Source organism: Peromyscus maniculatus, chromosome 9 (genome assembly GCF_049852395.1).
Source record: "Peromyscus maniculatus bairdii isolate BWxNUB_F1_BW_parent chromosome 9, HU_Pman_BW_mat_3.1, whole genome shotgun sequence".
In the NCBI taxonomy this organism is placed as follows: Eukaryota; Metazoa; Chordata; class Mammalia; order Rodentia; family Cricetidae; genus Peromyscus; species Peromyscus maniculatus.
This window is the reverse complement of record NC_134860.1, coordinates 57,109,748-57,132,602: the sequence shown is the minus strand read 5'-3', so window position 1 is coordinate 57,132,602 and position 22,855 is coordinate 57,109,748. Positions and strand designations below refer to the sequence as shown.

The 22,855-nt window shown below is 42.8% G+C and overlaps 1 protein-coding gene across 5 annotated transcripts in view; it reads right to left on the bottom strand.

The window, feature by feature from the left end:
• Positions 1-576: 576 nt before the first annotated feature.
• The window catches only part of Rcbtb1 (RCC1 and BTB domain containing protein 1), a 38,372-nt gene continuing 16,093 nt past the window's right edge, over positions 577-22,855 (bottom strand). For all 5 annotated transcript variants that reach the window (XM_076545103.1, XM_076545106.1, XM_076545102.1 and 2 more), the window contains exons 5-13: positions 20,277-20,443; positions 15,414-15,572; positions 12,427-12,534; positions 11,919-12,061; positions 10,270-10,460; positions 8,192-8,318; positions 6,404-6,555; positions 5,832-5,962; positions 577-860 (exon numbers count right to left, since the gene is read on the bottom strand). In XM_076545103.1, the coding sequence (XP_076401218.1) occupies positions 720-860; positions 5,832-5,962; positions 6,404-6,555; positions 8,192-8,318; positions 10,270-10,460; positions 11,919-12,061; positions 12,427-12,534; positions 15,414-15,572; positions 20,277-20,443 (1,319 nt within the window). In that variant the 3' untranslated portion in view covers positions 577-719. The remainder of the gene's footprint in view (positions 861-5,831; positions 5,963-6,403; positions 6,556-8,191; positions 8,319-10,269; positions 10,461-11,918; positions 12,062-12,426; positions 12,535-15,413; positions 15,573-20,276; positions 20,444-22,855) is intronic.

Below are 22,855 nucleotides of genomic sequence, written 5' to 3'. Positions count from 1 at the left end.
TGAGCCATCTTTCCAGCCCTAGGCCCACATCTTAAGAGAACCTCGGCAAACCTAAACAGTTCTGGACTGTTGAAGTGGGTTTAGTGCATATTCGACAATATTTCTTAGCCTCCCACAGGGCTGGTGCCCCACAGGAAGGTGGTGACAGTGAGCAGCTCTCAGGGAGCACCGGGCAGGGCTTCTCCTCCCCAGGCAATGGGAAAAGGCTTGTTGCCAAAGGCCCAGGGACATCTCACTGACTTCCTTAATCCAAGTTCAAAAGATCCTCTCATCAAAACTAAAAAATCAAAAGCAACTAAGCTTTCATCCTTTCACAGCGTTCAGCCCAATGTAAGAAAATCACATTTGACCGGGCGTTGGTGGCGCACGCCTTTAATCCCAGCACTCGGGAGGCAGAGCCAGGCGGATCTCTGTGAGTTCGAGGCCAGCCTGGGCTACCAAGTGAGCTCCAGGAAAGGCGCAAAGCTACACAGAGAAACCCTGTCTCGAAAAACCAAAAAAAAAAAAAAAAAAAAAAAAAAAGAAAATCACATTTAAAGTATACATATCTAGAAACAAGAGTTGTGAAAAACAGGCTCATAAAAAGCAAACATCCTTCATATATTCCTAGAGAGCACTGTCTCTGATGTGACAAAGGCAACCTGGTGGGGTTTTACCTGCAGAATCCCATCACCCACAGTGCCCCAAAGCACTCACACCCAGCCCAGCAGCCTCGGGCTTCAGTTCTTAAAGGCTCCACATTTACTGGCTTTAGCAATGAACTCCTTTAGCAGGGGGCCATCCATTTGCCAAAACGCCGCAGTCTGTGTAACTTCTGTCAAATGATTGATGCAAAACTTAAAGCAGAATTCTTCTAAATCCTGGACATACACAACAAAAATAAGAACAGGAAGAGGCCTTTGTTTATTAACTGTGAACTGTTTCTCGGCAAATCCCCTCATCCCAACTCTCTTGCCCTTCCCAGAAGAGATGCTTGAGACTAGCTAGCGCAAGCCAGGCAAGCAAGATGACTACATGTCATCAGAAAACCACCTGCCATTTGCTCATAGGAGTAAAAACATGGTTTTCTTAACTCAAGTGTCACACACACACACACACACTCATTAGAGACCTTCCATGGCCGTCCTATAGCACACGTATCTCAAGACATTGTACAAAGCCCAATGCCACTTTAGTCTGTACATGTTTTGTTACATTTAAGAAACCAGAAAAGAATTAGAATGTGGATCAGTTTAAAGAACAGAAGGCTTTAGGAAATAGACGAAAATTTGTACTCTACCTAAAATGATATTTAAAAAGAAAATCTCCAAAACTTTACTATCATGGTCTAATAAAAATGAATTCATTTTTAAAGTCTCACATAATATATTACATCTTCCAGCATGCTATTAATAAGCTCCCAGTCAACGCCAGACAAGTCTATTTACAGAGTCTCAGGTGGGCAGATGAATGAAAGTCACCAACTACCAACATCAGCCAGTAAAGCGCCATACAGAAATGGTGTCCATGGTAACACACCCATTCACTCCTGAAAGCCCCCAGTAATGCCTGCCAAGTCAGAAGTGCAAACACACACTTATTACACAAATTGTATGTATATAAAGAGCACTCCAACATATTAAAGCAAACAACACTAAAAAAGAAAAGAAGCTTTTTTATCAAAACAGCTTGATTTTTTTTTGCATTGGGCTAGCTGGTAAGTTGTGAGAAACTCTAAACAGAAGGGTCTTGACTTCCTGTTTCTAGCTGCCCTGAGATAAGAATTCTAGATAGTACAGAGAAGACCTCAGCAAACGGAGCAGGGAACAGAGTTCTTCTCTCTGCACTGAGGCATACTTCTGTGAACATCTGTATTTCCTTACTATAGGATTCTCTGTCCCAGACAGAAGAACATCCTACTTCAAGAAAACTCACCCAGACGAAAAGCCACTAAGAAAGAAGCCACAGCTAATTTGTCTCAGTCAGCTGCTGCTCAAGTTTTATTTTCCAGAAACTCAAGGGCGTTTACAGGGTTAGCACATCTATGGATCCGGGTTTGTTTATTTTGCTTTTTGTTTGTTTTTGGTGGTTTATAAATAACTTTAAAGACAAGGTCGCACTATGTAGCCCAGAATGACCCTAATAAAAACTCACAGTTCTCCTGCTTCATTCTCCTCAAGTTGGGGCTTATAGGCAGGTACCACCACACCTAGCTAGATCCATGTTTCTTTCTTATTTATATTTTAGTTGCTTTTTTGGGGTGGAGAGTGGCACAGGCAAGCCTGGCAAACAAGTGAATTCCGAGAACAATTTTCAGGAGCTGGTTCTCCTTTTCCACCATGTGAGTCCTGGGAATTGAACTCAGGTTGTCAGGCTTGGCACCCTAACCACTGAGCCATCTCATCAACCCTGAATGCCTCTACCCTCACCTTCTAAGAATGCACAGGACATGTTCATTTGCAAATGACCAGCTCTTCAATGACCTGGACATGAAAACTGCAACTTTTACATAGCTAGAAACTAACCATCACAGAATGGTTACACTTCAAATATAAAACATTCCAAAAAGGGACCATCTTACCATCTTAAAAAAAAAAGACGTTCACAATAAAATCCAAGTAGATGAAGGGGGCATTTAATTGGCAGATGAAAAAAGTTCATACATAATAAAACTAAGGAATCTTAGGCTTCATGGACAGGGAGGAGGAAAGGATGTAAAATTGAAAGGTCTTCTTTGTACTAGAAACTGAAATTTATAAATATCTAGGGCAGATCCAGTGTCAGATTTACTGTAGTTAGCAGGGAACAACAAATTTTTAAATGACATTTTGAAAAAATATTCCTAAATTAAAAAAGAAATAACTTGGAGGGGCACACAGGCCCGGAACTCCGAGGACACCGTTAGCAGGCGGTTCTCCCCTTCTCCGCGGCGGGCACCTCTACCCATCGAACCATCTATCTCACAGGCTCTTGGTCCAAGTCTTTTGTGCTGAAATTATTCCAATCATTAGACAATCTGAAAACCAGTCTCCTTCAAACACTGGCCCAGGGCCCTGACATTCTGGTTTAAAGTGCTAAAACACCAATAGAGGCAGTCTTATGTAGCCCAAGACTTCCACAGTGCCTAGTCAAACACTGCCGCGTCTTCAAACGGCCCCTCAGCTAGTGCTGCCCCCGGCGTTTAAACACAAGTCCCCCAGCAACACTTAACAACTGCTCTGCTGAGGCCGCGCTTTCGCTTCTCACCATCAGTCTGGGGACTGTGGCTCCTCCCAGTCCACTGTAAGGCGTGTCAAGTCTGACAGCCTTGAGACTGTCATTCCTAAGACTTTCAACACGGCTTTAATTCTGCAGGCACAACTACCAAGCCTGCCCTTCTTTTGTACATTAACTTCAAAAGTTTCCTTCTCAGGGCTCATGGAGGAGTCGGTCACTATAACAAAGCAGGTAACTGAGCAGCAGGCAGCCTTCATCTTCTGAGCACCAGCCGTGACCCAACGGCATCTGCTACCCCAAAGTTAGACTTCTAAAACTGGTTTTTGCAGTTGATTACCAATCTCAGTCACTTCCTATCAACTAAAGTATGTAATAAATGGGTTTGATTTGAACACCTAATACTATGGTCACTGACTACATTCCAAAGTTTTAAGGAAATAAAATGTAAAAGTATACTCATCGATCGTATAGCTCAGTATCAAAATCTAAGAAGTGTATCATAATGATTCTGCTCTATTTCCATGTTTAACGTGACATGTTTGTGAAACTTAAGGCTTGTTTGTTATCTTGAATACTTTGTATGAAAGTGCCCCTCTGTAGTGAAGTGCTTCAACCGTATTGACTCATTCAGTATGTTTTTGGGGTTTCAAACGAAATACTCAATTATTCAATTCAGCACATATTTTTGAGTGCTGGCTCTGGTCACATGGTGATAAGCTCCAGGTAATCACGTTCATTTGTAGTCTCTCTAAAGGAACGGTTCTTTTTTTTTGGTGGTGGTGGTGGTGGGGGGGGACAGAGAGGGTTTCTCTGTGTAGCCCTGGTTGTCCTGGGACTCACTTTGTAGACCAGGCTGGCCTCAAACTCAGAGATTTGCCTGCCTCTGGGTCCCCAATGCTGGGATTCAAGGCTTGTGCCTGGCTAAGTGAAAACAAGCGCAGGACAGGGGCTGCTGCAGCTGGAAGTGCACTGAGTTCTTCCCGTAAGGTTGGTTTTTGTCTTTTCTTAGACAGGGTCTTACTGTGTAGCCCTGGCTGGAGTGCAACACACTATGCAGAGCAGACTGCCTCAAGCTCCCAGAGATCCTCCTGCCTCTGTCTCCTAAAGTCTGGGATTAAAGGTGTGTGCCTGGCCCTTTCCTGTAAACTTTAAAGGTTGATTTTAGGTGAAAGTGGGGAACAAATTTCCAGTAACAGGATCTAAGCTGCAGCCTTTAGTCAGGTTGTTCGGGCTGTTGTAAATCAACAGGACTGAGCACAGAACATGGAGAAGAGTGGAGAGGCACAAGAAGAGTCTGCAGTCAATCCCCAATGGAGCACTGTGAAAATGCAGCCTAAAGAGACAGCATTTGGACCAGGCAGGCTCAAAGCGTGACAGGAAGGGGAGGAAAACAAACCACACCTCCATTTCCATTAGCTACAATCGACTCTGACCGTCTTCCCATTTGTTGTCAGGCTCGAAAGTCAGCTACAACTGACCTTGTGAAATATTTATCATAAAAAAACCACAAGCAAAAATAGGATAGGTTTTGAAAATAAAAGGCATAATGGTCAACTCAATCCCTAAGTGTGATAGATAAGAAGTTTATCCTCTGTTACACCTCAAAGGTCACAATGTGTATCTTTAATAAATTTCCGGCTACCAGAGACTGCCTTGTCAAGTGACAAAACACCTCTAAAAGATAGGCCCATGGTGTACTTAGCCAAGCTAGCCATTTCGACCCTGTTATTTTTGACGAATCTGTCCAACTAACCAGGTCAGCTATGAGTTCCTTAACTATCTCTACTGCACCCTTTTGTGGCACTGTCTTCACGATTCAAGAGCATCTGCCACACATCACGGCTTGTGCCTGCTGCTGCAGCACATGGTGAATCAGGTGCAGCTTCTGCCATGCGGCGTCTATATTCTGTGGCTCTGCTCAACTTCAGGAAAGTTCAGTGCCATACAAACTCCAGAACACCACTCGTCAGACTCTAGAAATCTGAAAAAGCCAGATTTGACATTCAACTAAGTATAAACAAATGGGGACTGCTGAGACGGCTCAGTGGGCAAAGGCACTGTCTGCATAAGCCTAACAACTGACTTCGGTCCTTGGAGTCCATGCAAAGACGGAGGAAGAGAACTGACTCCTGAAAGTTGTCCTCCAGTCTCCAGACACACACACACACACACCAAAAAACAAACAAACAAACAAAACCAAACTTTAAAATAAAAAATAAAAAGAGGGAGCACACAGTAAGTTCTTTACACCAGAATACTGAGCTCCAGGACAATGACAGAACTGCAGACCCACACAGATACAGTCAAACAGCATCCAGGGCTTCTGCCAGGGTGGACTCAGCAGAGTGGGTCTGGAGAAACAGATGCACTGACATCAGAAGACTAAAGCACGCTGCCTGCCAGTCCAGGAGTCCAGCACTTTACACTCCCACTGTGCAGCCTCCAGCCAATTAGTTAAAAGCAGAAGCAGAAACACAACTGATCCTGAAACAGTGAACAGAGATGTAAAGAAGCAAGGCTGGATCTCATCGGAGGCTTGTCGCCGAGTCACTAAGGAGAGGTGACTAGCCATGCTCCTTGTGCCACAGGAGAGAGGGAAGTGGGCTGGCGGGAGGGAGCTGGGGTACTTCTGTTACCTCTGCATCATATCTGACCGCAGCAGAGAATAACGAAAAAGCGTTCTCCACGGTAATGCCCCGCTTGATGATGTGCTGACAAAGCCTCTTGAGTCTGTTTTCACAGTACGATGTCGCCAAGTCCAGAAGACCTGAAAGGCAGGAGCACCGAGGTCACACCAGCTCGCAGTACCCACGACAGCTGCTAACACGCCACGTTCACTTCACGGGAGTGGTTTCTTAGCAAACACTATTCTGAACCTGAATCAGCATCTTTTTATTCCATTTCTCAATATACCTGTCCCGTATACACAATTTCTTCCACAGTACAAAGAGAAAAAAAAAGGATTCTCTTTTGTTTCTAAAAGGTTAAATGCATTAGAAACTCATCCTTCCATATTAAAATTTGAAAATAAGTTTACAGTTACAAAGTAGGTCCATAATTGTAAACAACAGTAGCAGTTTAGAGATGTTTACTTCACACATTATCTTTAAGTATACAAGAATCAATACACCTGTAAACTACTATGTGTCACTGGTCTAAGAACAGAAGAAGTCATGGGCACATGGCCTGGCAGGTCCCAGTGCAGTACCTATGGCGTCCTCGGGTGGCAGATCCACTGTGTCTGTGTAGAGGTACTGGAGAAAGGCACGGTACACAGGGTAAGAAAACTGGTCTATCTCTATCACCTCCTTCATGTCCTCATTCCAATAGGACTGGAACATGGATCGGAAGTGCTCACACCTACAACAAACGCAAATAACAGGTATTACAGGTATCCTTTTCCTTCTGAGCTGGCACAAGCTGAGGTCATTCACTATTAGTCCCAAAAGTATTTGCTATGCAAGGACTTTCATGTACAATGCTGCTAACTGTACTCATCTTGATATCACCATTTAACAGTATCAATTAGATAGAGAGCACTTGAACTGGTTTCCACCAGTCCCGGTTCTAATCACAGAAATGCATCTTGAACAACACAGTGAGGGCTGGCGATGCAGCTTAGTGGCAGAGTGAGATATGGTACAGAAATACACAATATTCACTCAGAGTCCTAAAAAAAATGGGGTGAGTGATAGTTACTCTGTGAAGTCTGAAAAAATATTTCTAAGCAAGGCATAATGGATGTAACAAGTCATAAAAGCTATATGAGAAAGATGTACATACACATATGCACATACAGAGTCATAAGTAAAACATCTTTTCATCCACTACTGTGGTTTATACAGTTATTGCTCAAGGTAATGAATGACATACGGCTATGCAGTTCTCTTAAAATTTCTTATTCTGCTGCTTCCACCCACAGATGCTGGGAGGCAGCAGTTTTCTGCAGTGCAAGGGCTTCCCACAGGCAGACAAGCCCTCTACCAACCGAGCTGTGCCCCATCCACAAATGGGCTTCCCACAGGCAGACAAGCCCTCTACCAACTGAACTGCGCCCCGTCCACAAATGGGCTTTTAACTGATTTTCCTGAAGACATAAATAGCAAATTTAATGACTTGAGTTCACGTGTATTCTCTGTAGAGGCATCTAAGTAAGCGATCATTCAATCATTGCTAATGAATGCTCAGTCCTCTCCCATTTATTTATAAGTGACTCCTGCCACTTATTCTATCTAAACAACTTTTCTTTAGTTGGCAATTTATATTCCTTATTATATGAGTTTTCTGTTTGGGAAAACTCAATCTTTAATAGTAGAAAAGGATAGATACTGATATTTGCTCACAAATTTAACACACAAATAAAATTAAGTAGCTACAAGTGCTGTAATTAATTTATTAATTCATTTCTTCTTACTGTTGGGGAATCAAACCGAAGGCACTGCCCACGCTAGGTAAGTGTTTGACTACTGATCTACATCCCCAGCACAATGTGTAATTTGAAAACAACACAAGAACTAGGGGTACTTGCCTGGCATGCATAAGCACTGGCTATAATCTGCAGTACTATAGAAAACTAAACAACAACAACAAAAACCAACATAAATATTTATACTCGCTGGGCAGTGGTGGCGCACACCTTCAATCCCAGCACTCGGGAGGCAGAGACAGGTGGATCTCTGTGAGTTTGAGGCCAGCCTGATCTACAGAGCAAGATCCAGAACAGGCTCTAAAACTACACAGAGAAACCCTGTCTCGAAAAACAACAACAAAAAACTTATACTCGCTAACTTCCTAAAAGTTGCATGAACACAAGCAAAAGATACTCTTTGATAACAAGTAAAACTGATAACTATCTGCCGAAAATACTAAGTTGTCAGACTTCTTTGTACTGCTATAGCCATTTCTTCTTAAGTGTCTATCCTGTGGTGTAATAAACAAATGGAAATAGCAAAGAGAAAGTCAAGTTACTGATGGCTCTAGACTCATGCAAAAATACCTGATTTTCAAAACAGCTTTATGGACATGAATGTATTTCCCATCAATTCGAAACTTCAGATCAGCAGTTTCTGGACTGTCAAATTCTTTCTTCAGTGAGTCTGCAACTGTTAGAAAGTCTTCATGCTCTGAAGGCAACAGACACACTGTTAACACAAAGCTCAGGAGACAGAATCAGACATGAGAGGCTTTCAAAAGGTAATTAGGGTGCATAATTCCATTCTATTTCTGGTCAATAAAGCTCATGACTCATTTGACAAATCAAACTCATAGTATTAAAGTAATTGATCTATAAACTATAAACAAAATGAGTATCTGGAAAAGTCAAAAATAACAGTCTTCGTGTATAATTAAACATGAAAATATACACTAAAAAGAAACCTCATGCTGGGCCGTGGTGGCACACAGTTTTAATCCCAGCACTCAGGAGACAGATGCAGGTGGATCTCTGTGAGTTCGAGGCCAGCCTGATCTACAGAGTGAGATCCAGGACAGCCAGGGCTTGTCTTAAAAAACAAAAATAAACAAAAATAAATAAATAAACAAGCCTCACAGGTAGTCTATGGGGATACAACTGCTCTCATAACCTGAGTGGTTTCTCTTCTGGGATGAACTGCTTACCAGTTTTCCTTGACTCTAACACTGACAACATCTTTGCTCTGATTTGAGTCCAGGATGGCATATTCAATCACGGTGAATTTACCTTACCATGCAAACAATTCTTAGGTGGAGAAACTTCTTACCATCTGATATCTAAACATTTCTCTTAACCCTGAAAATTAATGCTGTAACAATAATCCTACCATGCTATCTAGAAGCAGCCAACTTTCCTTCTAAGGACTCAAGCATTCTGCAGGAAAATCAATGACGTGCCGCGACATGAGCTGCTGTGTGAGTCTATCTAGGGAGCATGGTGTTATTGTGAACACAGTCAAGGATCCAACACAAACCCATCCGCTACTCTCTATGGACAGAGGAACAGAGGAACAAAGGACACTGAGAAAGACCCACCCAGAGGCTGGGAACTGTTAAGCCAAAGTGGACAGGTCTGTCCTGGCTGAGAATGATGACTGAGCCAGGAACACTGTGGCTTTGAAATAGTAGGGACTTCCCCACAGGACAGCCTCCCCTGACCCCAGAGCAAAGAAGAGACAAATGAGGTGGGCAGTGCCCAGGAGATGGGTGAGGGCTAAGCACTCACCCGAAACAAAGGTTTTATGGGTGCCTCAGCAGCTCACCACAGGATGGAAATAACCATTCCTTCTTTGTCCGTGATGACCATATAGCCTGCTTTTAGAGAACGATTTCTCTCTAACAACTGAACTCACATCTAGAGGAGAAAACCCTTCTGACTTAAGTGGCTGGAAGGAAAGAAGCAATTTACAAGCTAAGATCAGTGGCTAATTTTTCCCCCCTCTCCAAACAGTATAAATACTGTTGTGAAAAAGATATCTGCATTTTAAGATCAAGAACCTGGAGAAACCTTTCCTAGCTAGGCCAGCTGGAGCAGTCCAGGGAAATCTCAGGCTGTGCTGTACTGGCCTGTTTGACTGTGTGTGCTAAACATAAATGTAATTACGATCAAATGGTCCCACTCACTGACCCAAATGTGTGTCAGTCATTGTATTTACTGCAAACATACATTGTGTTATACTAACTGAGCTGGCAAAACAATTTAAAAATGGTTGTTGTTCCTCCTGAAGTTTAGTAGCAGCTTAATTCTTCCTTAACATCTTCCTCCCTCAGGAAAAGGGCATGTGGATGAGGTGTGGCTGCTTAGTGACTTGTGGTTGCCTTTGAGCAACAAAAACATTTGGAGCTTAATATAAAACAGTGGTGCAAAGCATTACGAATGGACTAAATTCCACTTGACTGTATTGGTTAATTTTGTTATTAAGTATGAATTCATCTAAAAGTACTCTGGGAAGAAAAAAGTCTATGGGAGTGTTTCATGACCTTTGAATAAATCTGATTATTATTCAGGAAAAGCATTAAAACTAGCATACAGAAAAGCCGAGAACCAAATCTGCAGGGACCAGGACTGGGTTCCCCAGGAGGGAGCAGGCCCCAGTGGCTCACCCACAGACAGGAGGCGCCAGCAGACGGCAGGCGTGGCAAAGCAGGCAAAGACGTCGTCGGTGCAGGAGAAGTGGGTGAGGTGGGGAAGGACCACCGACTGGCCCCGGCACTGGCCCCACATGTACACGTGCCCGCCCTGGGTCTTGGCGGCAGACGTATGGCTGGAGTGACAGGCTGCGATCTCTACAACCCTGAAACATTGAAGAAAAACTCATGTTACTTCCTTAGCACAAGAGCCTCCAGCACATCCAGATAGTCATCTAGAAATTCATGCCTGAACACCTCACAAGTCAGCCCAAGGTCAGTGAGGGAAGCAACTAACCCTGCCTTCAGAAGCAAAGGTCAGAAAGAGCTCCTCTAACCCTCCACTTCCTCTCTCCCTCGTCTCTCTCTGAGGGCCACACTTCTCACCTAAGTTCGCTCATCCTAGGTAGGAATAGATACATATTACATACTGTTGTGGTAAACTTGAAAAGAGACTGGAAATGAAAGTCACTGAGGACAGTGGACAATGACAAATGTCTTCACTGTTCTGGGAATAGAAACAGTAAACAGACAAAACAGTGGGGCTGGAGAGATGGCTCAGAGGTAAGAACACTTTTTGTTCTTGCAGATTACCTGGGTTTGTGTCACAACACCCACATGGCGGCTCACAACTATCTGTAACTCCAGTTCTAGAGGATCCAACACACTCTGACTCCACAGACACCAGGCATGCACATACATACATGAGGGAAAACACTCATACAAATATATTAAAAAATTTTTTAATTAGAAAAAAACGTATTTTGTGCGTGTATTCATGGAGGAGGGAGTTAGGATAGTGTGCAGACCTGTGTCAAGGCCAGAAGACAGCCTCAGGAGTAATCCCTCAGATACCGTAGTAAAGCTCTTTATTGGGATAGAGTGTCTAACTGGCCGGAACTCACCAAACAGGCTAGAATGGCCAGCGATTACAAGTACACACCAGCACATCTGGCTTTTTAAGTATGGGTTCTGGTGATCAAACTCAGGTACTTACAAGCACTTTCCAGATTTGACTATCCCTCTCCTTTCTACTATCCCCCCTTGTAAATATTATCTTCAATAAACATTTCCTTATAGATACATTTCCCCCCTCACCTCACCCAGCGTTCAAGTTATTCATTAGGATGAATACTACTGCACTGAGGTTCATGGGCTCTGGACATTCCAAAGGTCTGACCAAAAGGTCATCAGGCCAGACCAGCTTCATTTTCACAGTGCTCCTAGGGCAGGCTCCCAAACAAACTGCATAAAACCTCACAATCTGATGAACAAATATTAAATACCTATTCCAGAAGCAGACATTAAACCAAATCAATATTTAAGTAGATAATGTCCTTTAATTATTTAAAAGTGAATTTAGTCGGGACAAAGTTAGTGCTACACTCTGAATTTCAGTGTGATCGCAGACCCTAAATAACCTCCCTACACAATGGACAGTTCCAAGTCTTCAGAACTAAGATGCCTTAGTCTCTACCATCTCAGCTGGGTGCCTCAGAACTTGGCAAGTTCAGAAGACAGGGCAAATTTACATGTTCATTCTGACTTAGAAGCCATTATGAGCAAAATGAGAATGTTAATAAACAAGACTCACAAGTCTCCAAGCCATGGCATGGCAAATTTACCTTTCTTTTTCCACCATGATGTGTGTGGGGCTTAGCAGGTTGTTTTTGCTGCCAGTGCCCAGCTGCCCGTATGTGTTAGCTCCCCAGGCATAGAGCAAGCCCTCATCTGTTAGTGCGAGAGTGTGTGCATAGCCGCAGACAATCTGAAAGGAAACACAACGGTTACTACACCAGAAGACAGGCAGGGCCGAGCAACCGCCTGCTCAGGCCACAGTCGGCCTCTGCAGAATGCCAGGTCAGCAGCATGTGTCGACTGGCATCTGCAGGATACTCAGAAGCATCAGGGAAGTCTAATTCTTTGGCCACTTCTTTATGAATTTCTTTACCCCAAGAAGAAGACCATGGGCTTCCCTTTTCTAACAGAAAAATAGAAAGGCTAAAACATTCCATTGAAAAGTGAAGGCATAAAGAACTGCTCGAAATGAACGACACAAGAATTAACCTCCAAACATCTGTCATCAGAGCAGGGAAGGCGGGTGGGGTTGGCTGCAGGAAAGACAATGTGTACCTGGTTCACACACACGCCGTGCAGCGCTGCCACTCTCACTGGGGTCAACTGGTTGCCATTGTTTCCCAAGCCCAGCTGTCCATTGCCATTATAGCCCCAGCCATACACCTGAGAGAGAGGAGAGGAGAGGAGAGGACAAGCTGTGGAGACTGCCAAGGGGAAGAGCAGTCCTGTCCTACACAGATCAGATACTCCAAAACCTGTACTGTACACTACGTGATCCTACAAGTGCAATTTGGAGGTTCTGGGGGTGAAGACTGACTTTATCCCCATTCCATGACTTCACAAATGAGAAAGTTGAGGGTCATTAATGATTAGCAAGCACCTACCACATGTCCTACACAGTAAAAGGCACAGGAAGGAGTCTTTTGTTCAAGTTTAACAAAGACAATGAACATGTGCACACTTGGTGAGCAGGTAGTAAGAATTGTTTCTTAGGAAGAAACAATGTGAGGGAAGGCTGCTAGATGATGGCGTTCCAGACAGAAGGCACACAGAATGTCACAGGCAGAGATAGAAGAGAAGTAGATAGAATAGTAGAGACCCGAGCAGGGCTAGATGATGGTGTTCCAGGCAGAAGGCACACAGAATGTCACAGGCAGAGATAGAAGATAAGTAGATAGAATAGTAGAGACCCGAGCAGGGTTAGATGACGGTGTTCCAGGCAGAGACAAGATAAGCAGGTACAATAGTGGTAGAAGAAAAGAAGAAAGAGCCAGATAGTAAACTTAGAAAAGTTAAAAAAGCTAGGCAGTATGTACATGCCTGTAATCCCAGCTCTAAGCATGTGAGGCTGAAGACTGCCACAAATTCAAGGCAAGCCTGGGCTACATATCAAGTACCAGACCAGCAAGGGCTACACAGTAAGACACCACCTCAAAAAACAAAACCAAACAAAGGGGCAAACAGACAAACAAAAAAACAAAACAAAAAAAGAAAGTGGGATACATCTAAGAATTTTTACTACAATATTAAAAAACAGAAATTAAATTTGCATTTTAAAAGATCACAGAGACAAGGGTGAACAGGTGACAGACAAAAAAAAAAAAAAAGACTTTTTACATGTCCCATCAGTAAACAAGTGAGCTCTCATAAGACTGAGGTAAGAAGTGACAGGGGACCAGGAGACGGACTGGGTGAGAAAGGGACTGAACAGGAGAATCACAGAACTGGATGGTCCCGCGGGTGTTTCAAATGGCAGGCACCATCTGTTGAAAGTAGCAGCCGGCATAGGCTGGCTGGGAGGGTCAACAGTTTGGAATATCCAGCGTGGGCCATAGTAATAAATTCTAACCAAGAACAGATTTTTAAAAGGTCAAGTTCAAATTAGACGCCTATGACTTCTGGTGGCACCAAGCCCCACATGGATGCAGGAAATGCACAGTGGGACTTTCAGGACAAAGTAAAGTAGAAAGGGGCAGAGTGTGAGAGGTGGCTACAGGCAATCTCAGCAATGCCAGAAATGTAACAGGCATTGGAAATCTGGCAATAGCTTAATATTCTTAATGGCATCCTTCTTGATCTAAAAATTCTATGCTGGGAATTTATTCTATAGAAATACCTAAATAACGTACCAAGATATACATATAGTAACAGAATGTAATAATAATAATAATAATAATAATAACAATAATAATAAATCATTATTCACAGCAGCAAAACATTAAAAACAACTGAAAAGCCCTTCAGCAGAGTTCCAGGTGTTCGGCACCCCCAGAAGCAAAACTAAGCAGCATTCTGGGAAGTGCTACAGAGACAGTCTGAGACAGCACACCGGCAAAGCACATGCTGTGAAGTGAGGCAGGGAACTACAAGCCACAGAATGACAGAGAGGGACAGCAATGTATAATTGTCAGTGTTATATAATTGTTAAATAAGGTAATTAAACTCATCCGTACATAACTGCTTATAAAGAAAAGTCCAGAAGGACACACATGAAACTATTAATGAGATTAGGAAAGAGATATTTAATGTTTACTTTATATGCTTCACTGTCTTTCCCTTTGTAAAAGTAAGCACATAATAATCATTTTAAAGTTAAACTTAGTGCTCAGCAGTTAAGAGTGGTACAGCTCTCGCAGACCATCCAGCTCACTTCTCAGCACAGAAGGCTCCCAACAGCCTATAATTCCATCTGTAGTAGGCCTGACAGCCTCTTCTGAACTCCATGGGCACACTGCACTCGTGTGCACACACAGACACACATATCCACATAATTAAAAAATAATAACAATAAATCTTAAAGAAACAAAAGCAAGAAGAACACTGAACGGAGGGTACTAGATGATTGCCCACAGAATTCTAAAGTATTCAAGGATAATAGCAGGAGTGAATACAAAAACTCAACTTAGGTGAGTACTCAGAAACATGTACAGCACCCCAAACCCACTGCATGATGCCATACACAAAGACTGTATCATTTCCATGCACCAAGGAAAGCAAAGGTGGTACGTGGCCCACTGAAGTGTCATCAGTAATTTCATAGAAGTAACCATCAGCTCACAAGGGACCATGGTGCAGGGCAGAGGATAGGTTTACAGAAGTAGATAATGACGATCAAAAACAAGATGCTTCCTCCAATAAAACATGTGAGATGCTGTGGGTGGTTTAGTGAAGAATTCATTAGCTGACTTTCAAAAATGTACAGATGACTCTTCCACTGGAAGAAAGGCAGTTCTTTCTCAGCCCATAGCATTAAATCCAAATACCTATACAGATACCTATACAAATACCTATACAGATTAGACTACCCGGATCTAACATTTACCCCACCATCTCCTTTACCATGTGGCTACGGGGATCTTGCAAAAACTAAAATGAAGACACATTAGAATTTTTACTGCAGTCTTCAGACTTGAAGTCCTTCTGAGGATTGAGCACTTGCTAGCTGGTTCTCCTTTGCGTCAGTTAACCAAGACAAGCTCTCCTTCCCTCCATGCTGGATCCTTTGAATGTAGGTGGAGGGGACGGAGAGACAGAGTACGAACCTCACCACTGTCCAGAACAGCCATGGAGGAGGTCTGACCACAGGCAATGGTGACCACTCTCTTAGTGTGTAAACAGTTGGTGACTTTCCGAGGAGTTGGCTGATTCGCTGTAGATCCTGACCCCACCTGACCACAGTTGTTATAGCCCCACGCAAACAACTACAAGAGAAGGAGCAAGGAAAACCAGGCATGAGACCTTCGGCATGGCTTTGAATGCTTTACTTGCACTTACCTACTTACCTTCACAGAAATCCCACTCGGTAGTCCTGGGTAAGTATTCCCATCCCCTGGGCGATGGATATATAGAGAGAGCCCAAGTATTGTACTGTGCTTTTGACAACGTTACTATAGTGTCCCTCTAAGTTTGACAACTAGATACATACATTTTATTAATTTTGGTACTAATAAGGTAAAGCATCAATGATATAAAAAGCACGCTCAACTCTGGACACAAATTCTCCTTTCTCAGGAAAGCGTTCCTTTTGAACTATATTGTTCATTTCCCTGTCTCACTAATGCATAGTTGATGCCTCAGGACTACTGTTGAGGCCAGGCTGTGCCCTGCTCTAAATTACCCCACATTGTGTAAAATGGTGTTGTAGAAGATTATTTTAAGGTGGGTTATTTCTGTTTACGTTGCATTTGTTTAACTCTGTGAAACTGTGTTACTGTGCCTACCTAAAACACCCAATGGTCTAATAAAGAACTGAATGGCCAATGGCAAGGCAGGAGAGAGAAATAGGTGGGGCTGCCAGGCAGAGAGAATACATACAAGAAAGAAGGAGCAAGAAAAGGAGGAGGACATCAGGGGCCAGCCACCCAGCTACACAGCCAGACATAGAGTAAGAGTAAGATTTACAGAAGTAAGAGAAAGGGAAAAGTCCAGAGGCAGAAGGTAGACAGGGTAATTTAAGTTAAGGAAAGCTGGCAAGAAACTAAGCCAAGCTGAGACTGAGCATTCATAATTAAGAATAAGCTTCTGTGTGTGATTTATTTGGGAGCTGGGTGGCAGGACCCCAGAAAAGAGTAAAAACCCCCAACAACAAAATGGTTTTTAGATTGTGCTTTGTCCTGAGAGGATCCATCTTATAAGCAGCTTTTTACTCTACTAAGATCGATATACTTAGTGGACACCTAAAAAGCACCATCCACAAGACACAATAAGAGTGCTACTATATAGATTTATAAACATAAACTGGGACTGTAGGAGCCCACCAGCACATTAAAATTATATCAGAAAAATCAGGCACAAGAACTTATCCGACACCCCAGACTAAGAAAAAGGTGCAACACTCACTTGGATGTCATCAAGAACACTGATCAGATAAAAAACGTGTGGGGTCATTACTACTGCAGATCAGTGTGGAGAGGAAGCCGAAAATCCCCAAGTGTCCTAGGGACTTCAGCTCACCATGGACACTCTGCTGACAAGTTCTGTTCACCACCTGTCTGGACCTACTGTCCACCCACCTGCCCATTTATCCCTTCGGACCCAATCCTAGCCCTTGTCTCTAAAGCCTCTACTTCACCTTGCTTCTGAAGCGCAAGTCTGACCCCACACCTTGACTCGAGCACCAGCAGCAATCGCCTCTCCCAGAGAGCTCCAGCCAGAGTTCATCTTACTCCCAGACTCTTTGCACCTCTACCAGCTTTTGCCTCTTTGAAATGCCTTTAACTCTGCTGTGGCCTCTTTAACCCTTTGTAATATTTACATTTTACACCAGGCAGGAGGGAGGGAGAGCGAGCAAGCAATATAATGTGTGCTCTGAGAGTTAATATAAGTAATTAAGACTGAAATTTTAAAAGACTGGAATAAATAATTTGTGATGGTCTTCAGCCAGGGCAACCAAGGACAGCAGGGCTATTGGACAAATTGGTACCAAAGCTGCTGTACCTGCGGATTTACTGTTGCTCAATAAACTCTTGACATTATGTAGACACAAACATGTTTGTCTATGTTTCTGACACAGTCTATTTAAAAAAGCTATCAAGCTTCTAACTTTCCACTGTAATTTCTCACCATAAAATAGTAATGGTCATAAGTGCTAAGGACATGTTTACTCCTACAGAAATACCACTGATTATTAGACTGTTCTTCCAAGTACTTGAATTCTCACTTGCTACACGTCAACTTTGCACAACCTACTTTTGCTATCTATTATCTACCACAATTTGAACACTAGATATTTACTGGAGACACACAAACAGGTTTCTATGCTAGTCAAAAACCAGAAACAAATACGAGAAATGAAAAAATAATTTTGCCAATGGCCACACCCTTAAAAAAAGTGATTCTCCCTGCCCCTCCCACAGCAGCTATCAATTGCCAATAGCTCTCAGTAAGGAGTAGAGCCTGGAGCTCTCTCTCCATCTATTGTGGGAATTTGGGTCAACTTGGTCTTATGTGGGTAACCACAGCTGTTGGGAGCTTCTGAGTATGGTGGAGATGTGTTTAGGAAGGATACAGGGTTACTTGGAGGAGAAAACAGAGAATGGAGAGGCTTAATGGCAGAAGGAAAAAAAACAAAAAACAAAAAACAAGAACCTCTTGCAACACTAGCCCAATTTCTAAGGCCTGCATTTGCCCACTCCTTTCTGTGACCAGCAGTCTCCACACACCCTCAGCCTGGCTTGTACATCTTTCTTCCCTGTCAATACTTTCTACTTTCACATGCTGACAACAGCCTAACATACTACTGATGTCTTGACTATGAAAACTCGGATGAAATATGCATTTTACAGGTAGAAGAGAAATAACATATACTTCACCAAGGAACAGTCACAGAAATACCTAATTTACAAATACAGGGATTCTGCACCATTATCAAAACTAACACAGGCTAATGATTAAAACAAAACAAGAATCCAAGCCTCACAAATGAGCAAGATTTGTCTAATAACAATCATTCCTCAGGTGCTTCTGGAACATTCCAAGTTCCTTAAAAACACCACTGTCTTTCATTTTAAATGGGGACCATGTTTCCACTGAAGAAGCAATGGGCAAGGAGACAGTGGGTTTGGACACAGCCCAAGTGCTATGCCTACTTTTGGTACATCCCAACCATGAAACCTGGGTCACCATCGGCTTTGTGGTATTTTCCTCTCTGACTTGTTCCCAACTGGTAGAACTAAGTAACACCATCGGAGAAAGGAACAATGTGATTGACCTAATTTGTGCTTCAGAAATCACCGTGGGCCAGGGAAGACTGAACAGGTGGATCCCAGTTATTAACAAAGACCAATGACAACAGTGTAGGCAGGAGGCAAGACTCCAGCAAAAGCTTGAGGTGGAACAACAGTTACAGAGGTCAGAGGGACAGTGAACAGGGTGAGTAACCTGAAGATCAGCAGGGATATGGGGCTGAACAATTACTTACTACAATGCTGGGAAAGTTGTTTTCTCCAAAATTATTATATACACTGAAAAACAAAATACACCCTAAGAAAGGGGGTGTTTAGAAGCTTACATATCACGTGTAAGCTGTGATCATGGCAAAGAGCATGAACATGAACAATGAGTTCTCTCATGAAAAGTTGCTGGTGGCCATGTCAGAGGAGCAGGAGTTAGGCCACCAGAATACAAGGCACTGATGGGTGAACCTCGGATAGGCAAGGCCCCAGGGCTTCGGCTCCAGAATGTCTCTTGCTACTGCTGTGCCTTTACATGTCTGTCACTGCCATCTTTCTTTGCTTTCTGCCACGGTGTGAAGGGGTATGGGGGATCCCCACCGCCTTTATTAAATGTTGTAGAATGATCTCATGGAAATACCCCATTCTACTGGGCATTTTTACCTGTGGATTATTATGAAGATGATTTCCTCCTAAGCTGTACTGTTAAACTGAAGCAATGACTTTACACAATAATAGTGTTAGTTTAAATAGAATTTTGATGATTGAGGGCTTTATTTAATAAATATAGTAAGCGATTATGATAGAGGTTAGTTTAGTGGGAAAATTAATGTAGTTAAAGGATAAGGTGCTGCTCCTGCCCCGGTAGAGCAGGGGCTGTGGAGAATAGAAAACAGCAACAAGGAAGTGTTATGCAGTTAGGACTTATGAATTTCTCTTGATGAGTGTGGCTTAGGTTAATGATTAAAGAAAACAACTGAGTCCCAGGTAGGCTAGCTCAAGCTCTTTTAATCTTAATGTTGGGAGATGTGTTCATGGGTTTCAGTATGCATCATAGCTGAAACAAAGTTTTTAATAATGACTTAGGGTTAGGTTGTTTTTGTTAATGGCTTTGAGGTAGAAAATCTTGGGGAATGATTTAAAGTTTAGAAAGGTACACTTTTAATAGTTGAGTGAAGGACTCACTGAGGCCAGGGAACAAAAACAATGACAGCCTGGATATTGTTGGCCAATGTACCCTTCTTTCAAGGACGGGTTGGTAATCAAGGGTGATGATTAATTCCTTGTATGCATTTCTACCCTCAGCTTCCTGATATTAAAAAAAAAAAAAAAACTGTAGATGACTGGGTTTGCACCCTGAGGATTTAAAGTACAGCTGATTGTTTTTCATATATAAAAATTTAGGTTTGTGATTCTCCTATGATTTTTTTATAAGAGTACATTTTGATATACATAATAAAGTGATTCTTTCTTTATAACCACAAAATGTAGCCTGCCAGTAAAAGAACTGGCTGAGAAAAATACCTTGCTTACCTATACTCTGTTAATCTATAACAAGTTGTTTGGACATGAATGTATGTGGGTTCTTGGGGATTATTTGCTTTTCTCCTATAATGTAATGTAAAATGTTTACTCATGTAAGGGACATGGAAAACATGCTGCTATTTACTTGTATTCATTGTAATCATTCACTTAGTGCAGTTTTTGACAAAAGGAATCAAAGAGCACACTTACCTCTCCGTCAGCTGCTAAAGCCATTGAATGATGTGAACCACAGGCTACCTCAACCACCTGCTTGATCAGGAGATTCGTACAGACTTGGACAGGAGCAATTCCTTGATTGGTGGTCCCATTCCCCAGCTGGCTGTATCCATTATGGCCCCAGGCATAGACAACTCCATCTAAACACACAAGCACATGGAGCATTAGCTCCAACAGAACTGGTAACCCCTGAAACCTCCAATGCTCTGCATCTGTGCCTCCTCTCTACAAGAGAACAACCAGTGGGAGCCAGGGAGTGAAGGATCAGAGACTAGAGAGGACAGGGGCAAACCTTTTATGAAAGGACTGGGCACCTATATACAAGATCAGATTTGTGGTCAAAGTCAAAGTTTATGTACAAAAATAGGCTTCTCTCTATTGGAGTCTTGCAGCAGGACAAGAGGATCTTGAGTTCACGGTCAGTCTTGGCTACATGAGACAAAAGCTTTGGAGATGGAAAACAGACAGGTACTGTAACTAGCAAAGCAAACCAGAAAAGGCATCCATCCATCCATCCATCCATCGCTGTCTGCAAAAGGGGAAGTGGGCACAGAACCAACTGCAGCCCTAAGTTCCCAAGAAGATGTGCCATCAGTTATAAGAGAGTTACAGCAAGGAGATGTTGTGGCTCTCCTGTCATCACTAGTTGGGACTTGGCTGTGTGGTACTGCAGGAATTGAGTGAGGACTTGGGACACACACACACACACAATCATGCACAAACATGGGTATAAGTAAAATTTATTTACACATGGTTTTAATAAGTTAATTTTCCAGAACATATATAAGAAAGAAAATTAAGTCAGAATCTCTTTTATATAAGAAAAATTCCAAAAAGGACAGAGCAGAAAAAAAATTATCTATGAAAAGTTAGAAAAATGTTTTTTAGAAATGAAGGCAGGACCTACAGATTACTAGTAAGCTAAAAGGTACCCACTCCAGAGCAGTCATGACTCTTCCACAGTATCTGGAATAAAGACAAAGACTCCGTGTAATGTTAAAAAATGAGGAAACCGTCACACAGGGGGAGAGTGGGGCTGAGGAGATGGCTCTATGGGCAAAGCGCTTGCGGCACAAGCATGAGAAAGCAAGTTCAAGCCTCCGGCACGCGTAAACAGCAGGGCCTGACGGCATGCACAGTGATCGCAGAGCTGGGAGGCAGAAACAGGAGGACCCCAGGGGCTCACTGGACAACCAATCTAGTCAACGGATGAACTCCAGGTTCAGTGAGAGACCCTGTCTCAATGATACAGGTGGAGAGGAACAGAGTGGCATTGGCCTCAGCCTCCACATGTGCAAACACAGAAAGAGCGGAGGTCAAAAAGGAACTGTGTCAATACTAAATCTTAAAAAGTACCATGACGTGAAAATAATGAGAAAACAAGACACTCACCGTAGAATTCTGATGTCAACCAAACCCAAGTCACATCAGTGAGAGTGAAATAATGACATCTTAAGACAGAGACTCACAGATTTCTCAGATCCCTTTCTTGGAAAGTGTCTCGAGAATGTTTTTCCCAGATGAGGGTAGGATCCAAGAAGGATGGCATTGGACACACACACACACACACAAATAGGGACTAGAAAGGATAAAGTGAAGAGACTTTTGAGCATGACAGTGAAGAGAAGTTTTGGGCTGGCAGCTGTTCAGGTGGCCTGAGAGTGTAACCAGTCAAGTTTAACAGTTCTAGAAGAGAGACGGGAGCTCCAGAGATCATCTGATATGTGCTAGTCTGTAAAACAGCTGGACACATGTTAACGATGGATGTATACCGGTGTCAGCAAGTGAAACGTTCAAAGTAATTATCAGCCTCAGGAAGTGAGGGTGGGGGTCATGCAAGAAGGGAAAAGCTCTGCTATAAATAATACTTACACGGTCCCCAATAATGAAAACATCAATACTAAGTTAACCAAAATGGTAGTATCCATGTGTTTAAAAGCTAAAGGCAAGAAAGACAGAGGACAAAGAGCTAAATTCTATCTGCCACAATACAAAGTTAAAAGATAATACCCAAGACTAGAAACTCATATGTAGAAGCCTAAGTACCTTACTTTAAAAATAGGAAAGAAAATGGGCTGGCAAAATGGCTCAGTAGGCAAAAGCCCATGCTGTGCAATCCTGAAAACCACACACACACACAAAAAAAGGTGGATGTGATAGCAGCACACATTTGTAATCTCGGGACTACAGGGGGATGGAAGGCAGAGATAGGAGAATCTCCCAGAAGCCAGCCAGCCAGCAAGCCTGGAGTACACAGCACAGCAGAAGCAATAAAGACCGCCTCAATAAGGTGGAATGGTGGGCCAGCAAGACGGCCCAGTGAGCAAAAGTACTTGCCACCCGAAGATACAAGCCACTCCTATGCACGCTGTGGCACACGTACTCACACTCACACACATACACAACAATAATAAATACGAGAGATCAAATTCCTAAAGAAACATCTGAAGAGTTCAAGTGGTTCCTTCTAAACAGTAATTCACTCCCTAGCAACACACACACACACACACACACACACACACACACACACACACACACCCTACACCTACCTG